This window comes from Centruroides sculpturatus, unplaced genomic scaffold, assembly GCF_000671375.1.
Source record: "Centruroides sculpturatus isolate CEXI.00-Female unplaced genomic scaffold, Cexi_2.0 scaffold26, whole genome shotgun sequence".
NCBI classification, from domain to species: domain Eukaryota; kingdom Metazoa; phylum Arthropoda; class Arachnida; order Scorpiones; family Buthidae; genus Centruroides; species Centruroides sculpturatus.
In genome coordinates, this window is record NW_019384653.1 from 1358488 (window position 1) to 1377807 (window position 19320).

A 19320-nucleotide genomic window follows, 5' to 3' on the forward strand; every position below is an offset into this window, starting at 1 on the left:
CAGCTTAGGCCTGGCACGTGGCAGCTTACACAAAGAGTCTACACAAGACAAATCGAATGACACACCTTTACACCTGAACGCCAGGAACCAGAATGCCTCGTTTCCGGTTCCCCACTATACATAACACCTCCACCACCAACACCGTGCTGCCACACGAAAACCGCTCAAAACACAAATAAAACTGCACGTACAGCAATCGCAACAATTGTTTACATTAATTACATTGGCAAAATATGTATATATACATAAAGATAATTATAAGCAAAAGAAAACAATTTTTTTTTTTATGGCAGAGACCGACAATATGCACGAGGATGAAACAGGCTGTTAGATTGCTCTACAGATGTCTCTGAGTACCATCAGTTTAAAAAAAAACATCCCGTATATATTAATTTTTTGATATTCATTATTAAGTAATGCATCATTAAAGTGATATCTTTGAATTTATTAAGACACTAATAACAATGAGAAGAGAGTTTTAAAAATCTTTATAATTAAATAAATCAGAATAATAAAAATTAAAAACTAAAAATTGAAATTACTTATTATTACATCAGCACACTGTTTGGCTGCAATTTTTAATCATAGTTTAATTTAAACAGTAAGAAAGTAAGATACAGTAATTTTAATTTACAGATACAGTAAGAAAGTATTAGACATCTATAGTAGTAAAAACCTGAAGATGGTCATTAAAGATGATTGAAAATGTTTGTTTTACTTATAAATTGTTACTTTTGTACTGAATTACTAGTTTTTTTTTTGTGCTTGTTTGTACTAATTCCATGCAGTTTTTGCTGTTAATTTTGATATTTTAATTTAAATAAATATAACTTTTGATGCTGAAACTATGATTACTTTTCCTCTATGATATTTTTTGCATAACTTTTATCACAGAAAATGCAAGATCACAGGAATATTGTGGATATTGTATACTTTAGAGTGTTAAATGAGATATTGATATTAATTTATTGTAAGGATCAATTCTATACCAAATTTATCACTCTGAATAATAAGGTAAAAATTTTGAATTGAAATTGTGTGACTTCTGGTACAGACTGGAAGTTCGTGTATAGGTTAATCCAAGTCTCCAGCTCCGAAACTTTCCATGCCTTGTCTCAATTTTCATCTATCTAACTCTATTGTTGAGATTAATGAAAGACAAGACAGACAACAGTGGAAGTGTTGAGTCTGTAGTTTGAAAATTGCAGCCCAATAAATTATATTAGTAAATTATGATAATTATTATTATTACATTTTACTTAGTTGTTGAAGAACTAATTCTAAAATTAATTTGGTTAGACAGGCAAATATCTTTACTTTGGGGAAATAGATTTGAATCCAGATCAAATTTTTCAGGATGATTTAGCTCAGATATATGTGGTCTCACAGTTTCACCTCTCACTACTTGACTGCCACATTAGTGGTTTGGTCAAACTTGTAATAGATGTGAAATAAAGATCTTCTTAGTGCCTCATAGGAATTAAGAAAATCTTAATTTCATATGTCAGTATTTTATTCAGCAATCCATTTGCCTACACACCATTGATCACTTATGAGAAATAAGTGGCAAGTGAATTTTCACTTTGTTCTATATTTATTCAAAATTACCTTATGATGTATAACTGTGTTAGTGCTTTACATTTTAAATTCATGCAGAGAAAAGGATATTTCTATATAATTATGTTTGAGGTACAGTAAGAACTAAAGAACATGTTTTCGTGTTTTGTTTTTTTATCAAAACACGGAAACATTGGGGTTTCTTATATATCCCAACTATAAGAATATTTATACAAAATAGACCAATACTATGGATGTGTAAGAGATTTGTCTTTAGTAGGTTTAAATTGTATTTCTAGATTCCTGTACATATATACATACATACATTTATGTTTACATTCACATAGGATGTCAGAAAAGTTACTGTGTCGTGAGAAATTTGTAATGACATTAAAGTTATATGTATGATAGTGCATACCGAGATCTGTAAGTTGTAGGTCCTTGCTTATTTCCACTTTGCTGTAGATGGCATTACTGCTTGTGCACATGTTCTTGGTTTGGACTGTAGTTTTTGGAAGATTTTTCTGATGATTGCATGATGGAATCTTCTGTGTAATATGGCTGCTTGGTCTCTGGACATCCCTGATTTTGGAGCCTCTGGGGGACATTTCCATCATTTACCATAGGAGAAACTGCAATATTGTAAAACTTAAACTTTTTCTACTGCACAGTAACTTTTTGGACACCTTGTATATGTTATATGTATTATAGATTTTTAATGTTTCTAGATACATGAATTATCCATTAAAATTTATATGACAATGTAACTCATTAACAAATTTTTATTTGATATAAATTATAGTGTGTTAAATTTTGAGATACAGATTATCCATAATTAATATTTTTCAGTAACAAGATGAATTTAAAGTTAGAAGAAGAATTGCAATCAAATACAACTAAAGTTGATCAAACATTTGAAGATGATGACAGATATTTTCAAGAATTAATAGATTTAATTCCTCCAAAGTTTTATTTTGATCAAGAAATAATAGACACATTAACTACTAAAAAACATAAAATAACAAATGAAAAAATAAAGGGTAAGATTTGTTGTTATATAAGTCATTTTATTAATTGTTTAAATGGTAACTGCAAAGACCTTATGATAATGATTTTTACATTCAATAATATATGATAAATCTATTATAGATAGACTAATTTTATAAACCTTTAAACAAATTTATTTTAAAAATTTTTCTAGGATTAAAAAGAAAGAAATCAGAAAAAGGAAAAAATGCAATAGCTCGATTAGATCCATATCAACATAAAACTGTTAGTGAGATTCAAGAAGAATTAGCTAAAGAAGAAGAAAAATCTAAAAGTAAGTCTTGTCTATATAATTAACCTTTCAACAGTGGACTATTCAGGTATGGTTTTATCCCAAAGTAGTGGAGAATAAATGTGGGAAATTTTTAAAGTATTTTTCCACGCGTTTTTTCTCATTATCGTTTCGGAAAAAGATTTTGTAAACAGTTATGTCTAGTATGGAAAAGTCTTTTTTTATTGTTACATAATTCATTTTTTAGGTGGATTTTTTTTTGTGGTAGTTTTTGGCTAGATTTTGGCAATACCTCCAAAATAATTTAATGGATATATCCATCCTTCACCACTGCCACACGATCGCCCTGGATGGATATATCCATCCTTCACTGCTGAGTGGTTAAAATGAAATTTGTAAAATAATTGTTTGAACTGTTACTTTTAATCTATAGACTTTTTGTTACTTTTTAAACAATCTTTTATACAGGTTAGCTTTACAATAAATTTTGTATGTGTAGTAGCAATATTTATGTAGTATTTTGCTTAATTTACATCTACCACCCTGTCTATCTATGCCTCGAACAATGATGTCCAGGTCAATCTATGGAATGCCTTCATCATTAGGCAAACTAGGAAAATTGTAACATCAGGGTTTTTGAAGCACTGGAAATTTATAAAGTCAAAAGAAGGGGAAGAATATTAATTTCAAAGATGAGAAACATTTGTCCTAAGTATGGTAGACAGTACTTTAGAAGCTGTAACCCAATGCAATTAAAGCAGAAATATTAAAGCAAAATTATTTCAAGGAATATTCCATAAATATGTTTTAAATATTTTATTTATAGTTTGTAGCCATTTTATACATGTTATTGATTAATTTTATGATGTTGATGCCTCTCATCAAATTTAAATTTATAAACATATTTGAAAATGCAATGATCTTTGAAATGCATCAATTTCAATGATATTCAAAAAGCATTCTAATTCAAAATTTTTGACCTGAAGAAGATCTGTGGAAAGGATCAGATATGTTGGTTATTTCAACCATGATTATTTACTGGAGTTATTGTGTCTTTTAAAGTGTTTTTGTGCTATGTACGTTTAATAAAACACAAGTATTAAAAAATAGGCATGGTTCTGTTATAAACAACATTATGTAGATACATTCAACTTGCAATGAAAAATCCAGCTGATTAGTTTGAAGTTTCAACTCTAAATTTCCCATTCCTTTGAAATGATCAATTGTTTACAAATTTTTTGCAGTTGTTTCTTTGAAAAATACCCCTCACGTTTTTGTCCATTCCATAGTCATAAATCAATTCATATATTGTCGAATGGTGTGGTCCTTTCACTTAAAGTATCCCTTTAGAAGATTCTAAGTATGTTGAACCATATTTAAATATGGAAGTGACCAATCAATTTATCATTTAAAAGTAAATATCCTATCTTCCAAGATGTTTTTTGACTTATTGATTTCCATGAAAACTAGAATTATCATTCATGAAACAAAATTGGTGCCTGAGAGCACTGTGGAAAAGTCTTAGCTATGACTTAATCATCTTGTTCCTATAGTATTGAGCAATCAGTGCCTCTTGCAAATATATGAAATGATAGGCACCTGTTAAACATAAATATCACTCAAACTCAAAAAGATTGTTATTTCTCTCTTATTTTTGATAGGAAATTAGAGAATTTTTTTATTCTTTCTAAATGAATCAGTTATAAATTGAATCTTACTCATAAGTAAAAATAATCAGTTGATGCATTTGCCTGACTGATACAATCTCTTCAGTAGTATTAATTAATATCTGTACTAGTTTAAGCAGCCTTCTATGAAAAATTTTGACACTAATGAAAGTTTTCTTTCAGTCTTCTCATTAAATTGTCTCAATCAATGGAATAATTATATCAAGAAAGTTACTTTCTCTGAAATAATTACTTCATTGAAGAGCATTCCAGAGAGAATTCTGGCTGCTATAGTGTTTTCAGTTTAGATAAACATATTATTACAGCTAATGCAAAATTATCTTACATGGACTACAGTTTATTCATTCATATTTCACTCAATATTGTCATGAACATCTATCTAAAAAGTGATTTTAAGTGTTTTAAAACATTTGTCTGAGATGAATTTATTTTCCAATCTTCTTTTGACTCTAATCTATTGAATTATACAAATATGAAACATTATTGATATTTATTCCAGGGATTATTTTTACATTTTCAATGAGAAGTAATAATTTTGTACTAGCAGGCATAGATTCGTTTTTGGAGAAAGGACATGCTTGGGCCCACATTATAGGATTTAGTGGACTTGTTCTGGTACTGTAACATTAGAGTAATTGTTGGAATAAACAAATAGCTAAGATTAATAATATTCTCTAACATAGTATAAAAGTTATGAAAGATAAAATGAACAAAAAACTGCAATGGCTCAAGATTCCAGCAAGCATAAGAAAAAGTGTATGCCGGTAAAATGTGAGTATCACGATTACTTCAATGTTATAGCACCAGAATGAGTCCACCAAATCCTACAATGTGGTCCCAAGCATATCCCCCTCCAAAAAGGGATTTAAACCAGTTAATTTCACCAGTTATGACAGCAATAAGGAGCTGTTGTCAAGAAAATCAAAAAATAAATCTAGAAATTGCCACCATCTTGGAAATACGCTTGTCCCAATGATATTGAACACCTAAACTGATCAATAAGGAGTGTTATGTAGTGAACCAATTCCTTTTAAAGCGAACTTAAGACTGATAATTTTGGACAAATTTAAACACTTTATGTTGTGCAAAAGCAATGATTTTGTATCTTTTCAGCTTTAAATAGTTATTTAATTTTTATGTTGAGAGCTTGTTTGCAATTTAAACTACAGAAATAGATTTATCATGTTAAAATGAATATATAGCATAAATATTTTAAAATTTGGTTAATTGGTTTTACTTTTTATAAAAAATCATTTGACACTTGAGTTAAATTGTATTTTTTGATGGTCGATTATTTAAAGAAAATGAAAATAAATATAATTTTTTATTTCTAGCTAGTAAATTTCCTGTGACTTCTCAAGACAGATCTTCAAATTTGCAGGAATTACAAGAAAGATTAAGAACAAAAATAGCATCATTATCAGGTTTGTTATATTATTTTACATGATAGAATACACAACATCACTTTGTAATGAGATATATAAATATTAATATTTTAGAAATATTCTTATTACACTGAACATATTCTAAATGAAAATTAGAATCTTTACATTTGGATTAATTAATTAAAATTATATTATTTTGAAATATAGAAAACAGAACAACAAAATTGGTAAATGATAATTACTTATGATAAAAAAAAATATATAAAAATATTGAAATGTCTTGTAATATCTTAAAATAATAGAAAAATATTTTAAGTTTCATTTTCAGTATATTTTTGTTTTACACAATTTTACTTTTAAGTATTTTTGTTTCCAGACTCCAATTTCTGTTGTAACATGGGAATTAATCTAGGGATTTTTAATTATTCTAATGTTAAAATATTCTACATATAGGTTGGTTTTGCTACACATAGGTGGTGACTTGATTAATTGAAATTGCATCTTAAAAAATTACTTTTTTTTATTGTTTTACTCAATGTTTTATGTGCTAATTTTTATTTGGATATTCAAATGCTATAAATTCATCATTCTTAGATTTCAGAATAACTTCAAATAATTAATAATTCATATTTTTATTATATTTGTCAACTTGGACTTAAATTATTAATAGGACTGTTAAACTGGTGTTAAGTATTAATACAAAATCGAGCAAAAGTTCTCAAAGAAAACAGACTTCCTTTATTGAGCTTCCTGTACACATACTTTTGTTTACAACTGTGTTTTGGGCTATTACGCCCCTCTTCAGCAGGGTTACAATGGCTATCGTTTTAAGCCATTGTAACCCTGCTGAAGAGGGGCATAATAGCCCAAAACACAGTTGTAAACAAAAGTATGTGTACAGGAAGCTCAATAAAGGAAGTCTGTTTTCTTTGAGAACTTTTGCTCGATTTTGTATTAATACTTAACACCAGTTTAACAGTCCTATTAATAATTTAAGTCCAAGTTGACAAATATAATAAGCATTGAAATAAGGACAATAAGGCAATAATAATTAATTAATAATCCAGTTTTTATTTAATCAGAAGCCACATTTCCAATACTAGTTCCAGTGTTCCTACACACCTGAAAAGTCAGGGAATTTGCCTCCTTGGCTTCTTTGTTGATGTTTTTGCTGATAATATGCTTCACTAATGGCAGCTGTCTGCAGGCAGCAAGAAATAATGTGGTGCAATAGAACTTATGAAAAGAAATCAGGTCCGGACACTGGGATGAATATAAAATTAGATTCACTTTAACCTTTAACCAGTGTGTATTATGATTAATGATTTACACCGTATACACACAAATTAAAGGTTCAAGTGAATCTAATTTTATATTCATCTGGGTGTGCTGTCCTGATTTATATTATTCAGCAATGCTGGCTAAACTTTATCGTAAAATTGTGATGAGCCTAATACCCCGTTCGCACCGAGCATTTCGATCTAGATTGTGACTAAGGTCGAAGAGTGTTCCGTGGTGCAAACGCTCTTGACTGTTTCAATCTCGACTGAAACGAGGTTCAATCGCGATCGATTGGAGAGAGTTCTCAAAACTAGATCCAGTCATAAGAGAGATCCCACAATCCCATGCGCGCGAGAAAATACAAGATGGCTGCAGAACATGTGTCGGTCTATCGACTGAGAAATAAAAAAGACATCTGGAGAGACAACGACATCTGTCTATTATTAGATGTATGGCAAGAAAAAGTATTTATTTCTAACCAAAACTTCCATTTTGTTTGTTAGTGTTTGTGACTTACTGCATAGTTACGTCAGTTTTATCATTGCGTGTAATAGCCAGGTTCTTCTCGAGCGGACTGCCTGTGCGAACAGCATGACATTCGACTAGTGACAGTTACAATCCAGATTGTAGATAAATCGAGATTGAAGTGAGTCGTGGATTGTGTGCGAACGTAGTATAACTAAGACCAGAACAAGGCTGGATTTTTTAATGATGTGCAAGAGAAATCAAGTGTTCCCCACGTCAATATTTCATATTCACCTACCACCTGGAAATGAACCTCTATGTAATAAGGTAAGGTGGATGTGCATGAACAGAGCATTAGGGGGACCAGGAAATTGGTCTATTTAACTTGGTGAAACTTATAAACATCGAGAATTCTTTATTCCAATGAGACTCATGGATGTTAGTGATTGAGAACGCTAAACTTATCAACATACAGGATAGACTGAGATCCAACTTGAGGAAACATTACAACAAGAAACTGCACTGGATTCTCCACTTTCAACTACCCAAGAGCTGCAGCGAACAGGAATGTCCATTTATTGTGTGGGATGACCTACAAGTGCCTGGGTTTGTCAAAGAAGTCCTGGACCAGCGTTAGCTCCTACTCCTCCCATGAACAATGCTATAAGATCTTGCATCCTGGATTTGGAGATCTTGTTACAGGGCCTTTCCGATAGACAAAAGAAGTATTATAGATGGATGACCACATTCAAAATTAAAAAGACTAGGGACTTGTAGAAGTTCTCAAATTTAGAGAAAAGATAAGATGCATGGCTAGATGGATACATCTAAACAGAGTTACATTAGTTAGGACAGACAAAGCAAAACTCTTGGTGCTTATGAAATGCAAAACTTATGAAAGAAGCCTACGTGAATACGTCAACGTAATCCAATGCACCAAGGTTGAGGAAAACTGGATTGATAGTTACATTCAAGAGTTAAGCGTTTTGCCAATACAAAATTGGCAAGCAAACTAGCTATGAGTAATGTTGTCATGGATGCACCTGAGATCCCTAAATTATTTGCCTTTGCCAAAACACACAAGCAAGGGCAACAATTACACCCAGTTGTTGACAAAGCTAGGGCTCCCACCCATAGATTGGAGAAAGCCACACATAACCTGCTTTACTCCACATCTGGATGGATATCAGTTTGCCATCTCCAGCCCAGTAGAACTAATTGAGCAGCTCAAAGTAATTGCCTCCCCAAATACATTATAGTGTTGGACTTTTGATTCTTGTACCCCTCAATAGAACTACCTCCCTATTTCTGTGCTCTCAGAGACTTCTTCTTTACAAGAGTGGACAATACTGCAATGCATCAACATATACTGGAATTGGCTCACTTGACGTGTTATAGTTCTATATTTCAATTTGATGAGGTTGTATACACACAGAGTAAAGGAGTCTCCATGGGCAGTCTGGTTTCCGGTGACCTGTGTGAATTGGTTGTCAGACAACTGGAGAGCAGGACCCTTTCCCACTTCCTCCACAACATCATCCTATACAAGAGATACATTGATGACATTATCATTTTTTGGAGGACAACACTGAATCTGACCCAATTTGTCTTCACAATGAATGATAATCCATACGGGCTATTCCTGGAGATAGAACAACACAGCCACACCAGGGTCCACTTCTTAGACATAAATATTGGAATTGAGGGGTCAGACATGCACGTCTGTCTCTATATTCTTTCCCTGGGCTCTTGTAATTGCCCATGTCTCAGCACTGTGCATCAATTTCAGGTTTTACCAAGATTTTGTATAATCTTACTTTCATTTTGCAGTTTATTTTCTTATTTACAAAGCACCCCACTCAGAACTCAGCCAGCTCAGTTCAGCCATCCACTCTGAACTCAATGCTGGATTTCTGCACTCATTCTGCCATCACTTACTACATATGATCAAAGATACTTAAATTTGGAAGTTGTTATTAACTTTTCACTTTTGCATTATATATAATCCTCATCCCCTCCACCATTCATATGCATTTCATAAATGAAGGTTTTTATTGTTTACTAGCTGTTACCTGCGGTTTCGCCCACATGGATTTTGCAATTTGATAGAAATAACCCTCCCTCGAAAAATCGTCCCAGTGACTCATCACGTTAGCCACTATTTCTGCACATACTTTTTTGGCCATCACTTGAGTGTCATATAAAACAAAGGATATTGCTCTAAAAAGACAAGCTCCGTCGCATATTATTGGAACAATGGTGTGGAGCATCATAACACCATTTATATTCAGTATTTCAACAACCATAGTAATTATTTAATTTATAACAATGTTATATAACACATACCCCTTATTGCTGAGAATCATTTTACTGCTTCAAAGAAATGTTTTTCAATCTGATCAATTTTCTGGAATGTTTACAATCATTGTACAGTAGAGCATTGTTTATCCGAAAGCCGGTTATCCGAAACGTCGGTTAATTGAAAGCATTCCAGTTGGCAAATTTAAATTTTCGCTAGTCTGTGGTGCTGCAATCTTTGGCTATATCTTGGGCTACTCCAATACTTTTTTGTTGGTGTGTATGTTTTAGCTGGCAGCACTGGCACTTTTGTGTGGTGTTTTTCTGAGGACTGTGTGTCATGCCGAATTGAACGTTTTTGATACTAGATCAACTTTTAAAGTATATTTTTTTTGGTTTTTATATTTTTCAATATATTTATTTTGTTTGTAAGAAATAAAGAAATAATTTTTAACGATACAATAGCCACGATTATTATTTTAAAAAGTATATGTTAGGCTTAACATCGACGAAAATTCAACGCGAAGCGACACGCAATTGAGAAAAATTTCAACACGGGCTAGGTTAATATATTTTTTAGTACATAATCGGTTATCCGAAAAATAAGTTATTTGACAACCTCAGTCCCCAATTGATTCGGATAAACAATGCTGTACTGTATAATCGAACCAATATGCAATAACAAATTTGAATTTAAAATGGTTTGAACATTTGGTTAAAAAATTGTAAAACATAAATATTGTATGTTTGGAAATTAAGTTATTACTGCCAGAAACAAAAAATCTCATCTAAAATAGTACAGTAAAAGCTGTTCTTCAGTTTAAGCCTTAGTTTTCACCCTCTCCCTCCTCGGGGGAATTTTGAAAAATCCCTTCTTAGTGTGCAGTCTCGTGCCATACCCTACTAAAATGCAGTTAAAAACAAAAACTTGCATCTAAAATAGTACAGTAGAAGCCGTTCTTCAGGTTAAGCTTTAATTTTCTCCCTCTTCTCCCTCAGGAATTTCAATATAAAAACGTGCGTATTCGAATGCAACATTGTGTCAAAATTTCAAAGCAATTGGTGAAGAACTTTTGGAGATTTAAGATTTTGAACAAATGAACATTTACGTTTTTATTTATATAGATTTAAAAAAACTTTGGATACATATTGATTATAAGAAGTGGATACACTTCATTCTAATAGTAACTTCTATCCTAAAATATTAATTTTTATGATAATGTAACATATAAAAATTTTGGTTTATAAAAAAGAAATGAGAAATTAAATACTGTTATCTTAAAAATTTTATCTCTGATAATGAGACAACTTCTTAAGAAATGATATGGTAGGAACAATATATAAAAAAAACACAGTCAAAATATTTAATTGATTAAGTTTGTAGATAAAAACTATACTGTACAAAATTATATACAAGACCAAACTAGATAATGAAAGCATATAGATTTACTGTTAAATATGAAGTTTATATCTGTATGAAATAATTTGCAGATAATATACCTATGACTTTCCATATACAGCATATCTTTCATTTAAAAATTTAATTAAAGATATACCCAGTTAATAAATAATTCTCGTGGGATCTTTATGTAATATGGTTGAATAGTTTAGTTTTTGTATTACATAGGGTGTGGTGGTAATGATTATAGCCAGCTATTGAGTAGTAGGGGGAATACAACTATTGCCATCTTGAGGCCACAATTTTATCATTCATTGTGGAAAGGTAGAGTGGTGTGCATTACGCATTTAGTTTGAAAACTTATAAAAAAGAATGATAGATACATGTCTGCATATCATGCATTTCTGAATCATTTTAATATTAATATAATGATCTGATACTTTCTGTTCATGCCATTAAAACACAAATCAAAAATCTTCGAGGAAACCAGCCCAATGTTGAATAAAAGAGTTAATATTGCAAAATGTGTGCATACATCAGAAAACAGTGCCTGGGTTGAAGTAGTGTTTCAAAGAAGTCTTATTTGTTCAGTGTGGGCATATGGTTTCATTTCACATATCTGATTGTATCAAGTAGAGAATTTTACAGGAGGATCTTCACTACAACCTGTACAAGATTTAAAATAGTGCAAGCACTAAATTTAGGTAACCATGTGAGTTGACTTGGTTTCTATCAACAGGTATTGAACGTGATAAATATGAATTCAGATCTTGTAAACAGTTTTTTGATGAACACAATCACAATCTTTAGCAGCAAAACTATTTAATAAGAAACGTTTTTGATCTTATTTAAAGACCAGCTTCAGGTTAATTGAATTCTGTCAATTAAATTAAATTTAATGGTTAAGAACACAAGTTACATTGTTATATTGTTATATTCCGATATAAAAATGTATCATACCATGTACAATCAAATAATATATTAATATATAACCCATTTATCAGATGTTAAATTATAAAGAAATTATAATTTATAATTGTGGAATTCCATTGGATGGCAATTATGTTTAAAAATAAAATTGAAGATAAAGTTTGTTTAAGAAGGGTCCACCATTTATTCACTTTCAATGTTTTGGAATACAAACTTTTGATGGTTGACCTTTCTCTGTAGGCTAGTTGAACATTACCTATTTCTAGTAGATATAAAGCTCTACCATCCCCAAGTAGTAAGGGTGGAAGGAAACAAGATGTTCGTGGCATCGCCAGTTCCGATTTTTAAACTTGTGTTTTTAATTGGATATTTTTTTCTGTGGTTTTAATTAAAGGAAGTTTTAATTTTGATTGCCAAGTAGCCTACAGAGAAAGGTCGGTTGTCAAAAGTTTGTATTCTGGAACATTGAAAGTGAAGAAATGGTGATTCCTTTTTAAACAGACTTTATCTTTAATTTTACTTTTAAAGAAATTATAATTTAACATCTGATAATATAAAATTTCATAAAGCCAGCATAGATTATTACATCTAATAGTACATAAAACCAGTGATTACACAATATTTTACAATTTTACTTTTTGGTAAAACTACTAAAAAGCTCTTACCAAAAGTAATTCACCATATTTTTATATATACAGTATATATAAGAACACTTAAAAGGCATGTGTATGTAAATTTCTCTCAGTAGTTGGTTGCCAATGCTATGGGAAGAGACAGGAGTCTGTAGTGAGGCTTTTACTTGTCTCTAGCTGGTAGACAAATATGCTGTGGCAACTGTTTATGTTTGTTTTATGATGAGGACAATAATCTCTGCTGATGATCTGTCTGGGTTATCCAGAGCTTGGCTGTTGTGTATATGTGCCCTGACTTTTAGAGGTTTGAAATTGGGAATTATTTATCAGTATTAATTTTAATTGCATTTTTAAAGATTATTATATTTTATTACTTTTTTATCTTACATCTAAGTTTATAAAATGGGATCAGCTATTATGGAAGGTTTCTGCATGAATGCTTATGGCATTTTAGAGGAAATTAAAAAGTATGCTTCAAATAATAAGAAAGCAAGACTCCATACAGGAACACATATGCAATATGTTGTTGATCAGTTTGAAAAGGTAATTAATTTGGCTGAGACTACCTTCAAAAAGTTAGAATCGCCTAATACACATGAGGTTAGACTTTCCTCATCTTCTATCAAGGAGAATGTTACGAAGGCTTTAGATTTAGAGGGCTCACAAGAGGTGAATGGAACATTGACTGAAAAATTTGGAAAGCTAGAGAAATTGGATACAGTTGTCCAAGAAATGAGCCAATTGTTATCCACACAGACTTTTCTAGATGTTCAAAAAGCAGTTTTGCAAAAATTAGATAATATTGATGAGAAAATATCCCAATATTGCTCTCCTGGTAATGATATTGAAACTCAAAAAACTGTTCTCAAAAAACTCAACGAAATTGAGGACACAACGAACAAATATATTACTGCTCCACCATTATTTAGTACTATTGTCAAGACCGGTAAAACTGTTATGAGTAGTCCTGCTATCCGTAAATCTGCCTCTTTGAGAGTAGTACTCTTGGTGTATGATAAAAATAACGATTGTAATAGTGATGATGTCTGCAAACTTATACGAAAAAATCTGAGACCTTCTGATTTACATATTGGAATTGACAGGATGAGGAAAATAGGACAAGGTGGACTGGCAGTTGAGTTAAACGGCTGTAATGACGCAAATATCCTGGAAAGAACAATTGAAGAGAAATTGCCAGAACTGACTACTCATCGACCAAAAAAGAGATGGCCACACTTAGTTATATATTCTGTACATGCTGACATCACTAAAGACGAATTATATCGTTTAATATACCAACAAAACACTCTTATTAATCAAACTTACACAGAAAAAGAATTCAAGGAGCAATTTCGAGTAAAATTTGTTCTGGGAAAACGTAACTCTACATACAAGAACTGGGTTGCAGAGGCTTCACCCAGCGTGCGGAAAACATTATTACAACTGGATAAACTAAATATTGAGTGGTCACGATGTCAAACGGCTGATTTCTGTCCAGTTTTACAATGCTTTAGATGTTGTAAATATAACCACTCTTCTAGAGACTGCCCACTAAACACTTACATCTGTAGTCATTGTGCTGGAGAACATTTACACAAGGACTGTCCCAATCAGAATAAAGTACCTGTTTGTTGCAATTGTCAGGAAGAACGAATTCAACATTGCAATCATAATGCCCGTGATGGATCCTGTTTTATACATCAACGAATAAAGAAAAACATAATCTCTCAAACCGATTATGGATCGGATTAACTCTAACAATCTTCGTATACTGCAAATTAATCTAGGGAGAAGTATATCTGCTACTTCTCTCCTCTGTAAGCATATTATTAATTTTGATTTAATCCTTGTACAGGAGCCATATTGTCAACGGAACCTTCCTGCATGTCTCCCTACCTTCTGTCCGATTTTAAAAGGATCTGATGGATACCCATGGGCAATCACACTAGTACCTAACACGAACTTAACAGTCATGCAACATATAAAATTTTGTGATCAATATATTAATACTCCTGAGATCCTTATTAATCAAAGCAGGATAGTGGTGATAAACATATACTTTCTGGGAGATGCAAATACAGAAGATTTTGTAGAAGAGTTACAAAAAATTATTCATGCATTTCGAGGAACATATATAATATTAGCAGGAGACCTAAATGCACATTCCCTGGCATGGGGAGGGGAACGTATTGATAGACAAGGGGAAATATTGGAAGAGTTTTTTGCACTGCATGATTTGCTCCTCCTTAATAATCCTTTTTCTTTGCCAACGTTTACCTCACACAGAGGTAACTCTTGGATAGATGTTGCTGTTTGTAGTGAGGCTTTTTATAACAGAATTATCAACTGGAGAGTGATTACTGAGGATAGTTTATCCGAACATTCCATGATTACTTTTGACATCTTGGGCCCTTATGATGGAAATTCACCAATTTGGGTCCCTCACTATAAATATGCCTTAAATCGTGCCAACTAGAATAATATGAAAGATTATCTGGAAACTCACTTGAATGCCTACTCTTTGGAGAATCCTATTGATGCACGAAACCAGATCGATCAGAATATAGAGGTAATTTGCAAGGCATGTGAACTTTACATACCGAAAGGGACTCCAGTTAAAATAAGTGTCCCTTGGTGGACTGCTACTCTTGCCGATCTCCTTCGTACTACAAGGAGACTTAGGAGGATTTACCAGTGCTGTAGAAATGATGAAACTAGAAATATACATAAAGAGGCATACCTTCAAAGTCAAAGGATATACAAACAGACAATTAAAGCAGAGAAAACAAGAAGCTGGAGAGATTTCTGCACAACAACTTCGACTAATCCATGGGGCTTTGTTACAAGAATGTGCAGTAACAAATTAAGAAAAGCAAAAATACTGACTACTAATGGCGATTCCGAACCTGAATCTTTACTTCAGGCATTGACCACACACCTAGAGACATTTTGTCCTGATGACGATTCTGAACATGACACGGATTGGCACCAGCAACTGCACTTGGAAATCAACACCTTACCTGTTTGTCTGGCAGAAGATGACCATCTTTCACTATAGAGGAGGTTGATTGAACTTTTAAAAGCATGGGGAAAGGTAAGGCCCCAGGCCATGATGAGATAACTAATGAAATTGCTATAAAACTCTGGGCTCTCATCCCACAACATCTTTTTAACATGTTTAATACTTGCTTCTGTCATGCAATTTTTCCACAAGCGTGGAAAATTGCTAAGATTGTTCTAGTGCCCAAGCCTGGATCTCCCTATGATGCTAGACTGATATCTCTTTTGCCTGTTTTGGAAAAAATTTTAGAAAAACTTATTGCTTGCAGATTGGCATGGTATATAGAGCATTACAACTTATTGAGTGAGATGCAGTTTGGATTTTGGCATCAAAAATCTGCAGAAGATTCCATCAAAGCTATATAACTATAGCTTTGATGGAATCTTCAATATACAATAACAATATACAGTCTTTATTGGAGGAACATAAATATGTTTTAGGGGTCAGCCTCGGTATAACGAAGGCTTTTGACAGCGCATGGTGGCCCCTTATCTTACATCAACTTTGTAATATTAACTGTCCACAGAACATCTGAAGGTGATTACTTTTGAAACCACAAGGCTATCCTACGGTACGGTCAGCATCAGGCCATTAAAGATATTACTAGGGGTTACCCGCAGGGATCCGTATGCGGACCATTGTTTTGGAACATCATCTTTGATACTTTCTTAAAAGAAGACTTTGGACAAATGAAAATCTTTGCATATGCTGATGATGTAATAATGCTACTGGGTGGCTGATCAAGATCTGATCTGGAGTTTAAAGGTAACATTATGCTGCAGAACATCTATGATTGGGGTGTTGCGCATAAGTTACACTTCAATACCCAAAAAACACGTGGTATTGTTTTTAATACACCTGGAAAAGTTAATCTCTATCGTAGGCCGCCGCATATTAAAATGAATGGTAATACCATTAAGATTGGTCAAACAATAAAATATTTAGGTGTTGTGCTTGATTTTTGTTTGTCATGGGATAATCATGTTAGATATATTACTAATCACACAGGCCTAATTTTACAATCTTTTGCTCAAATGGTAAGAAGGACCTGTGGGCTTTCTGTTGAAGCACTGTCCATAATCTATGATGCCATTTACATTCCCATCATAACATATGGGTGTGGCACATGGGGTTGGGCTATACGTAAAGTACATTTCAATCGCAAACTAGTATCTTTACAGAGGCGGGCACTTATACCAATTACTAAGGCATATCGAACTATTTGTAATCAAAGCCTTCAGGTGATTGCAAAGAAATTGCCAATCGATCTTGCGATCACACAGAAAGAGAGATACCAACAACTAAAATGGGGAAAGACCATTCAGTGTGGTTCATGCACTATAGCCAGCAATGAAATCGAGTGGAGCTTTCCATACTCTAACACCTCATTTCCTGGTTTGCTCTTTAAACTGCAATTTTGATGATGTACAATCTGCAGAATTAGATATTTATACTGACGGATCAAAAATTAATGACGCCGTTGGATGCAGCTTTGTAGTTTTCACAGAAAACATAGATGCATTCAGTCAATTGATACGCTTGGATAGCTTTTGTACAGTTTTCCAAGCAGAATAATTTGCTATTCTACAGGCAATTAAATGGGCAAATAATTATCATCCTAAAACAACTGTACAATTACTTACAGATTCATTATCTGCTTTTACTCTTCTTAAAAGTTCAAGACTACATCCACTTGCTGAAGAGATATGAAATTTACTACGGACTATGAGCTGTAACTTTGGAATCACATGGGTAAGGGCCCACCAAGGTGTACAAGGCAATGAGAGGGCAGATTATTTAGCAAAACAGGCTGCTGAAAACACTGCATTGCCTGTTGAATATAATAAAATTAGTCTACAAACTTTACGTCGAATATTATGGGAGGATGCTCTACATAACTGGCAGATCAAATGGGACAATAATAGTGAGCACATCACATATAAATTTATCCCCAATGTTAAAAACTTTATTGGGCTCAAATGGTATACACCAAACTTTTGTACTACTCAGCTATTATCAAATCACGGAAAGTTTGCGAGTTATCTCGCTAGGTTTACTAGCAGGAGCTCAAACCTGTGTCCTTCCATGTTCTGTGGAGGATGGTTCTACACATTACATATTTGATTGTATAATTTTTGAAAAAGAGCAATTGGAGTTAAGTCTACTGCTATGGAGTAATATGGCCATGTGAGTTATCAGACTTTTGGACTAACTATGATATTTATAATGCTTTCAAACGACTTGCCAGCAAAATTAATTTTATCACTCAACGTACAATCATTAATTAATCTAAACGATTACAGTTTAATTGTACTTGTGTATTTCTTGTATTTTTATTAAGGAGATTTGTTTATGGAATTATTTATGAATTATTTATGTTTTCTTTTTATTAAGTGATTTTAGTTATATGTTCTGGTAAATATCTTAGTACAGAATGTCATAATGATTTTCGATTAGGTGTTTTGTTGGATAGAGTGTATTAATTAATTTCTGCCATGTAGACATCCTTGATGTTCTGACAAAGAAATAGAAGTCTTTATCACATATATGATGCTTATTGCATTCAAATCAGCTATCAACCTATGCTGATGTGTTTAACCTTCGACCATCTTTGTGTGATCAACTTTTCCTCCTGTTATCAATATTTATTTGTTTGACCAACCTTATTATGTGACCAACTTTTGTGTAATCAACCTACACACTTCATCATGATCTTCTTGTTTAGCCAAAACTATGGGATTAACCTCTTAACTATGCCTTTCAAGATTGCTCAAGAATTTCAACCTACTGACATTCTTTCTTACAAACTTTGATGGTTGAAATTGACAATTGTAATATCTGCGATTACGGCCTTCAAAATTGGCTCCATCTGTGATATCAACCTACTTCAACAAGAAATGGAAATCACCTGAACTACGTGCATCTGGTGCTTTTATAGACTGAATAAGTATTTCAACCTACCTCTCTCTGATGGTTGAAATGGACTGATGCATTTAGCTATATCTGTCTAATGATAGATATGAGCTCATTGAAACTATGTGTAGTCAATGCTGAGCATCTTATTTTCCTTAACTTCATTTTGTTATTTTACATTGCGTTACTTTTTAATTTTAAGTTTGTTTAGTATCTTAAATTATTAGATTATAAATATTTGTTAATAATAGTCAATAAATATCTTCACGTGAAATACATATATTTTATTGTAAATAATATATATTTATTTTGTTATATGCAATACATACTTATGTGATACATACGGCGTTTAACTATTCTTACATGTTATTGTTAATTATCACATTTACCTTGTTATTTTAGGCATTTTTATTATTCTAATATTTGTTCGTA

The 19320-nt window shown here is 32.4% G+C and overlaps 1 protein-coding gene across 2 annotated transcripts in view; it reads left to right on the forward strand.

The window, feature by feature from the left end:
* LOC111626356 (surfeit locus protein 6 homolog) overlaps positions 1-19320 on the forward strand; it is a 43581-nt gene that overhangs the window by 20658 nt on the left and 3603 nt on the right. For both annotated transcript variants that reach the window (XM_023369706.1, XM_023369705.1), the window contains 3 exons: positions 2407-2597; positions 2759-2878; positions 5859-5948. In XM_023369706.1, coding sequence (XP_023225474.1) covers positions 2414-2597; positions 2759-2878; positions 5859-5948 — 394 coding nt within the window. In that variant the 5' untranslated portion in view covers positions 2407-2413. The remainder of the gene's footprint in view (positions 1-2406; positions 2598-2758; positions 2879-5858; positions 5949-19320) is intronic.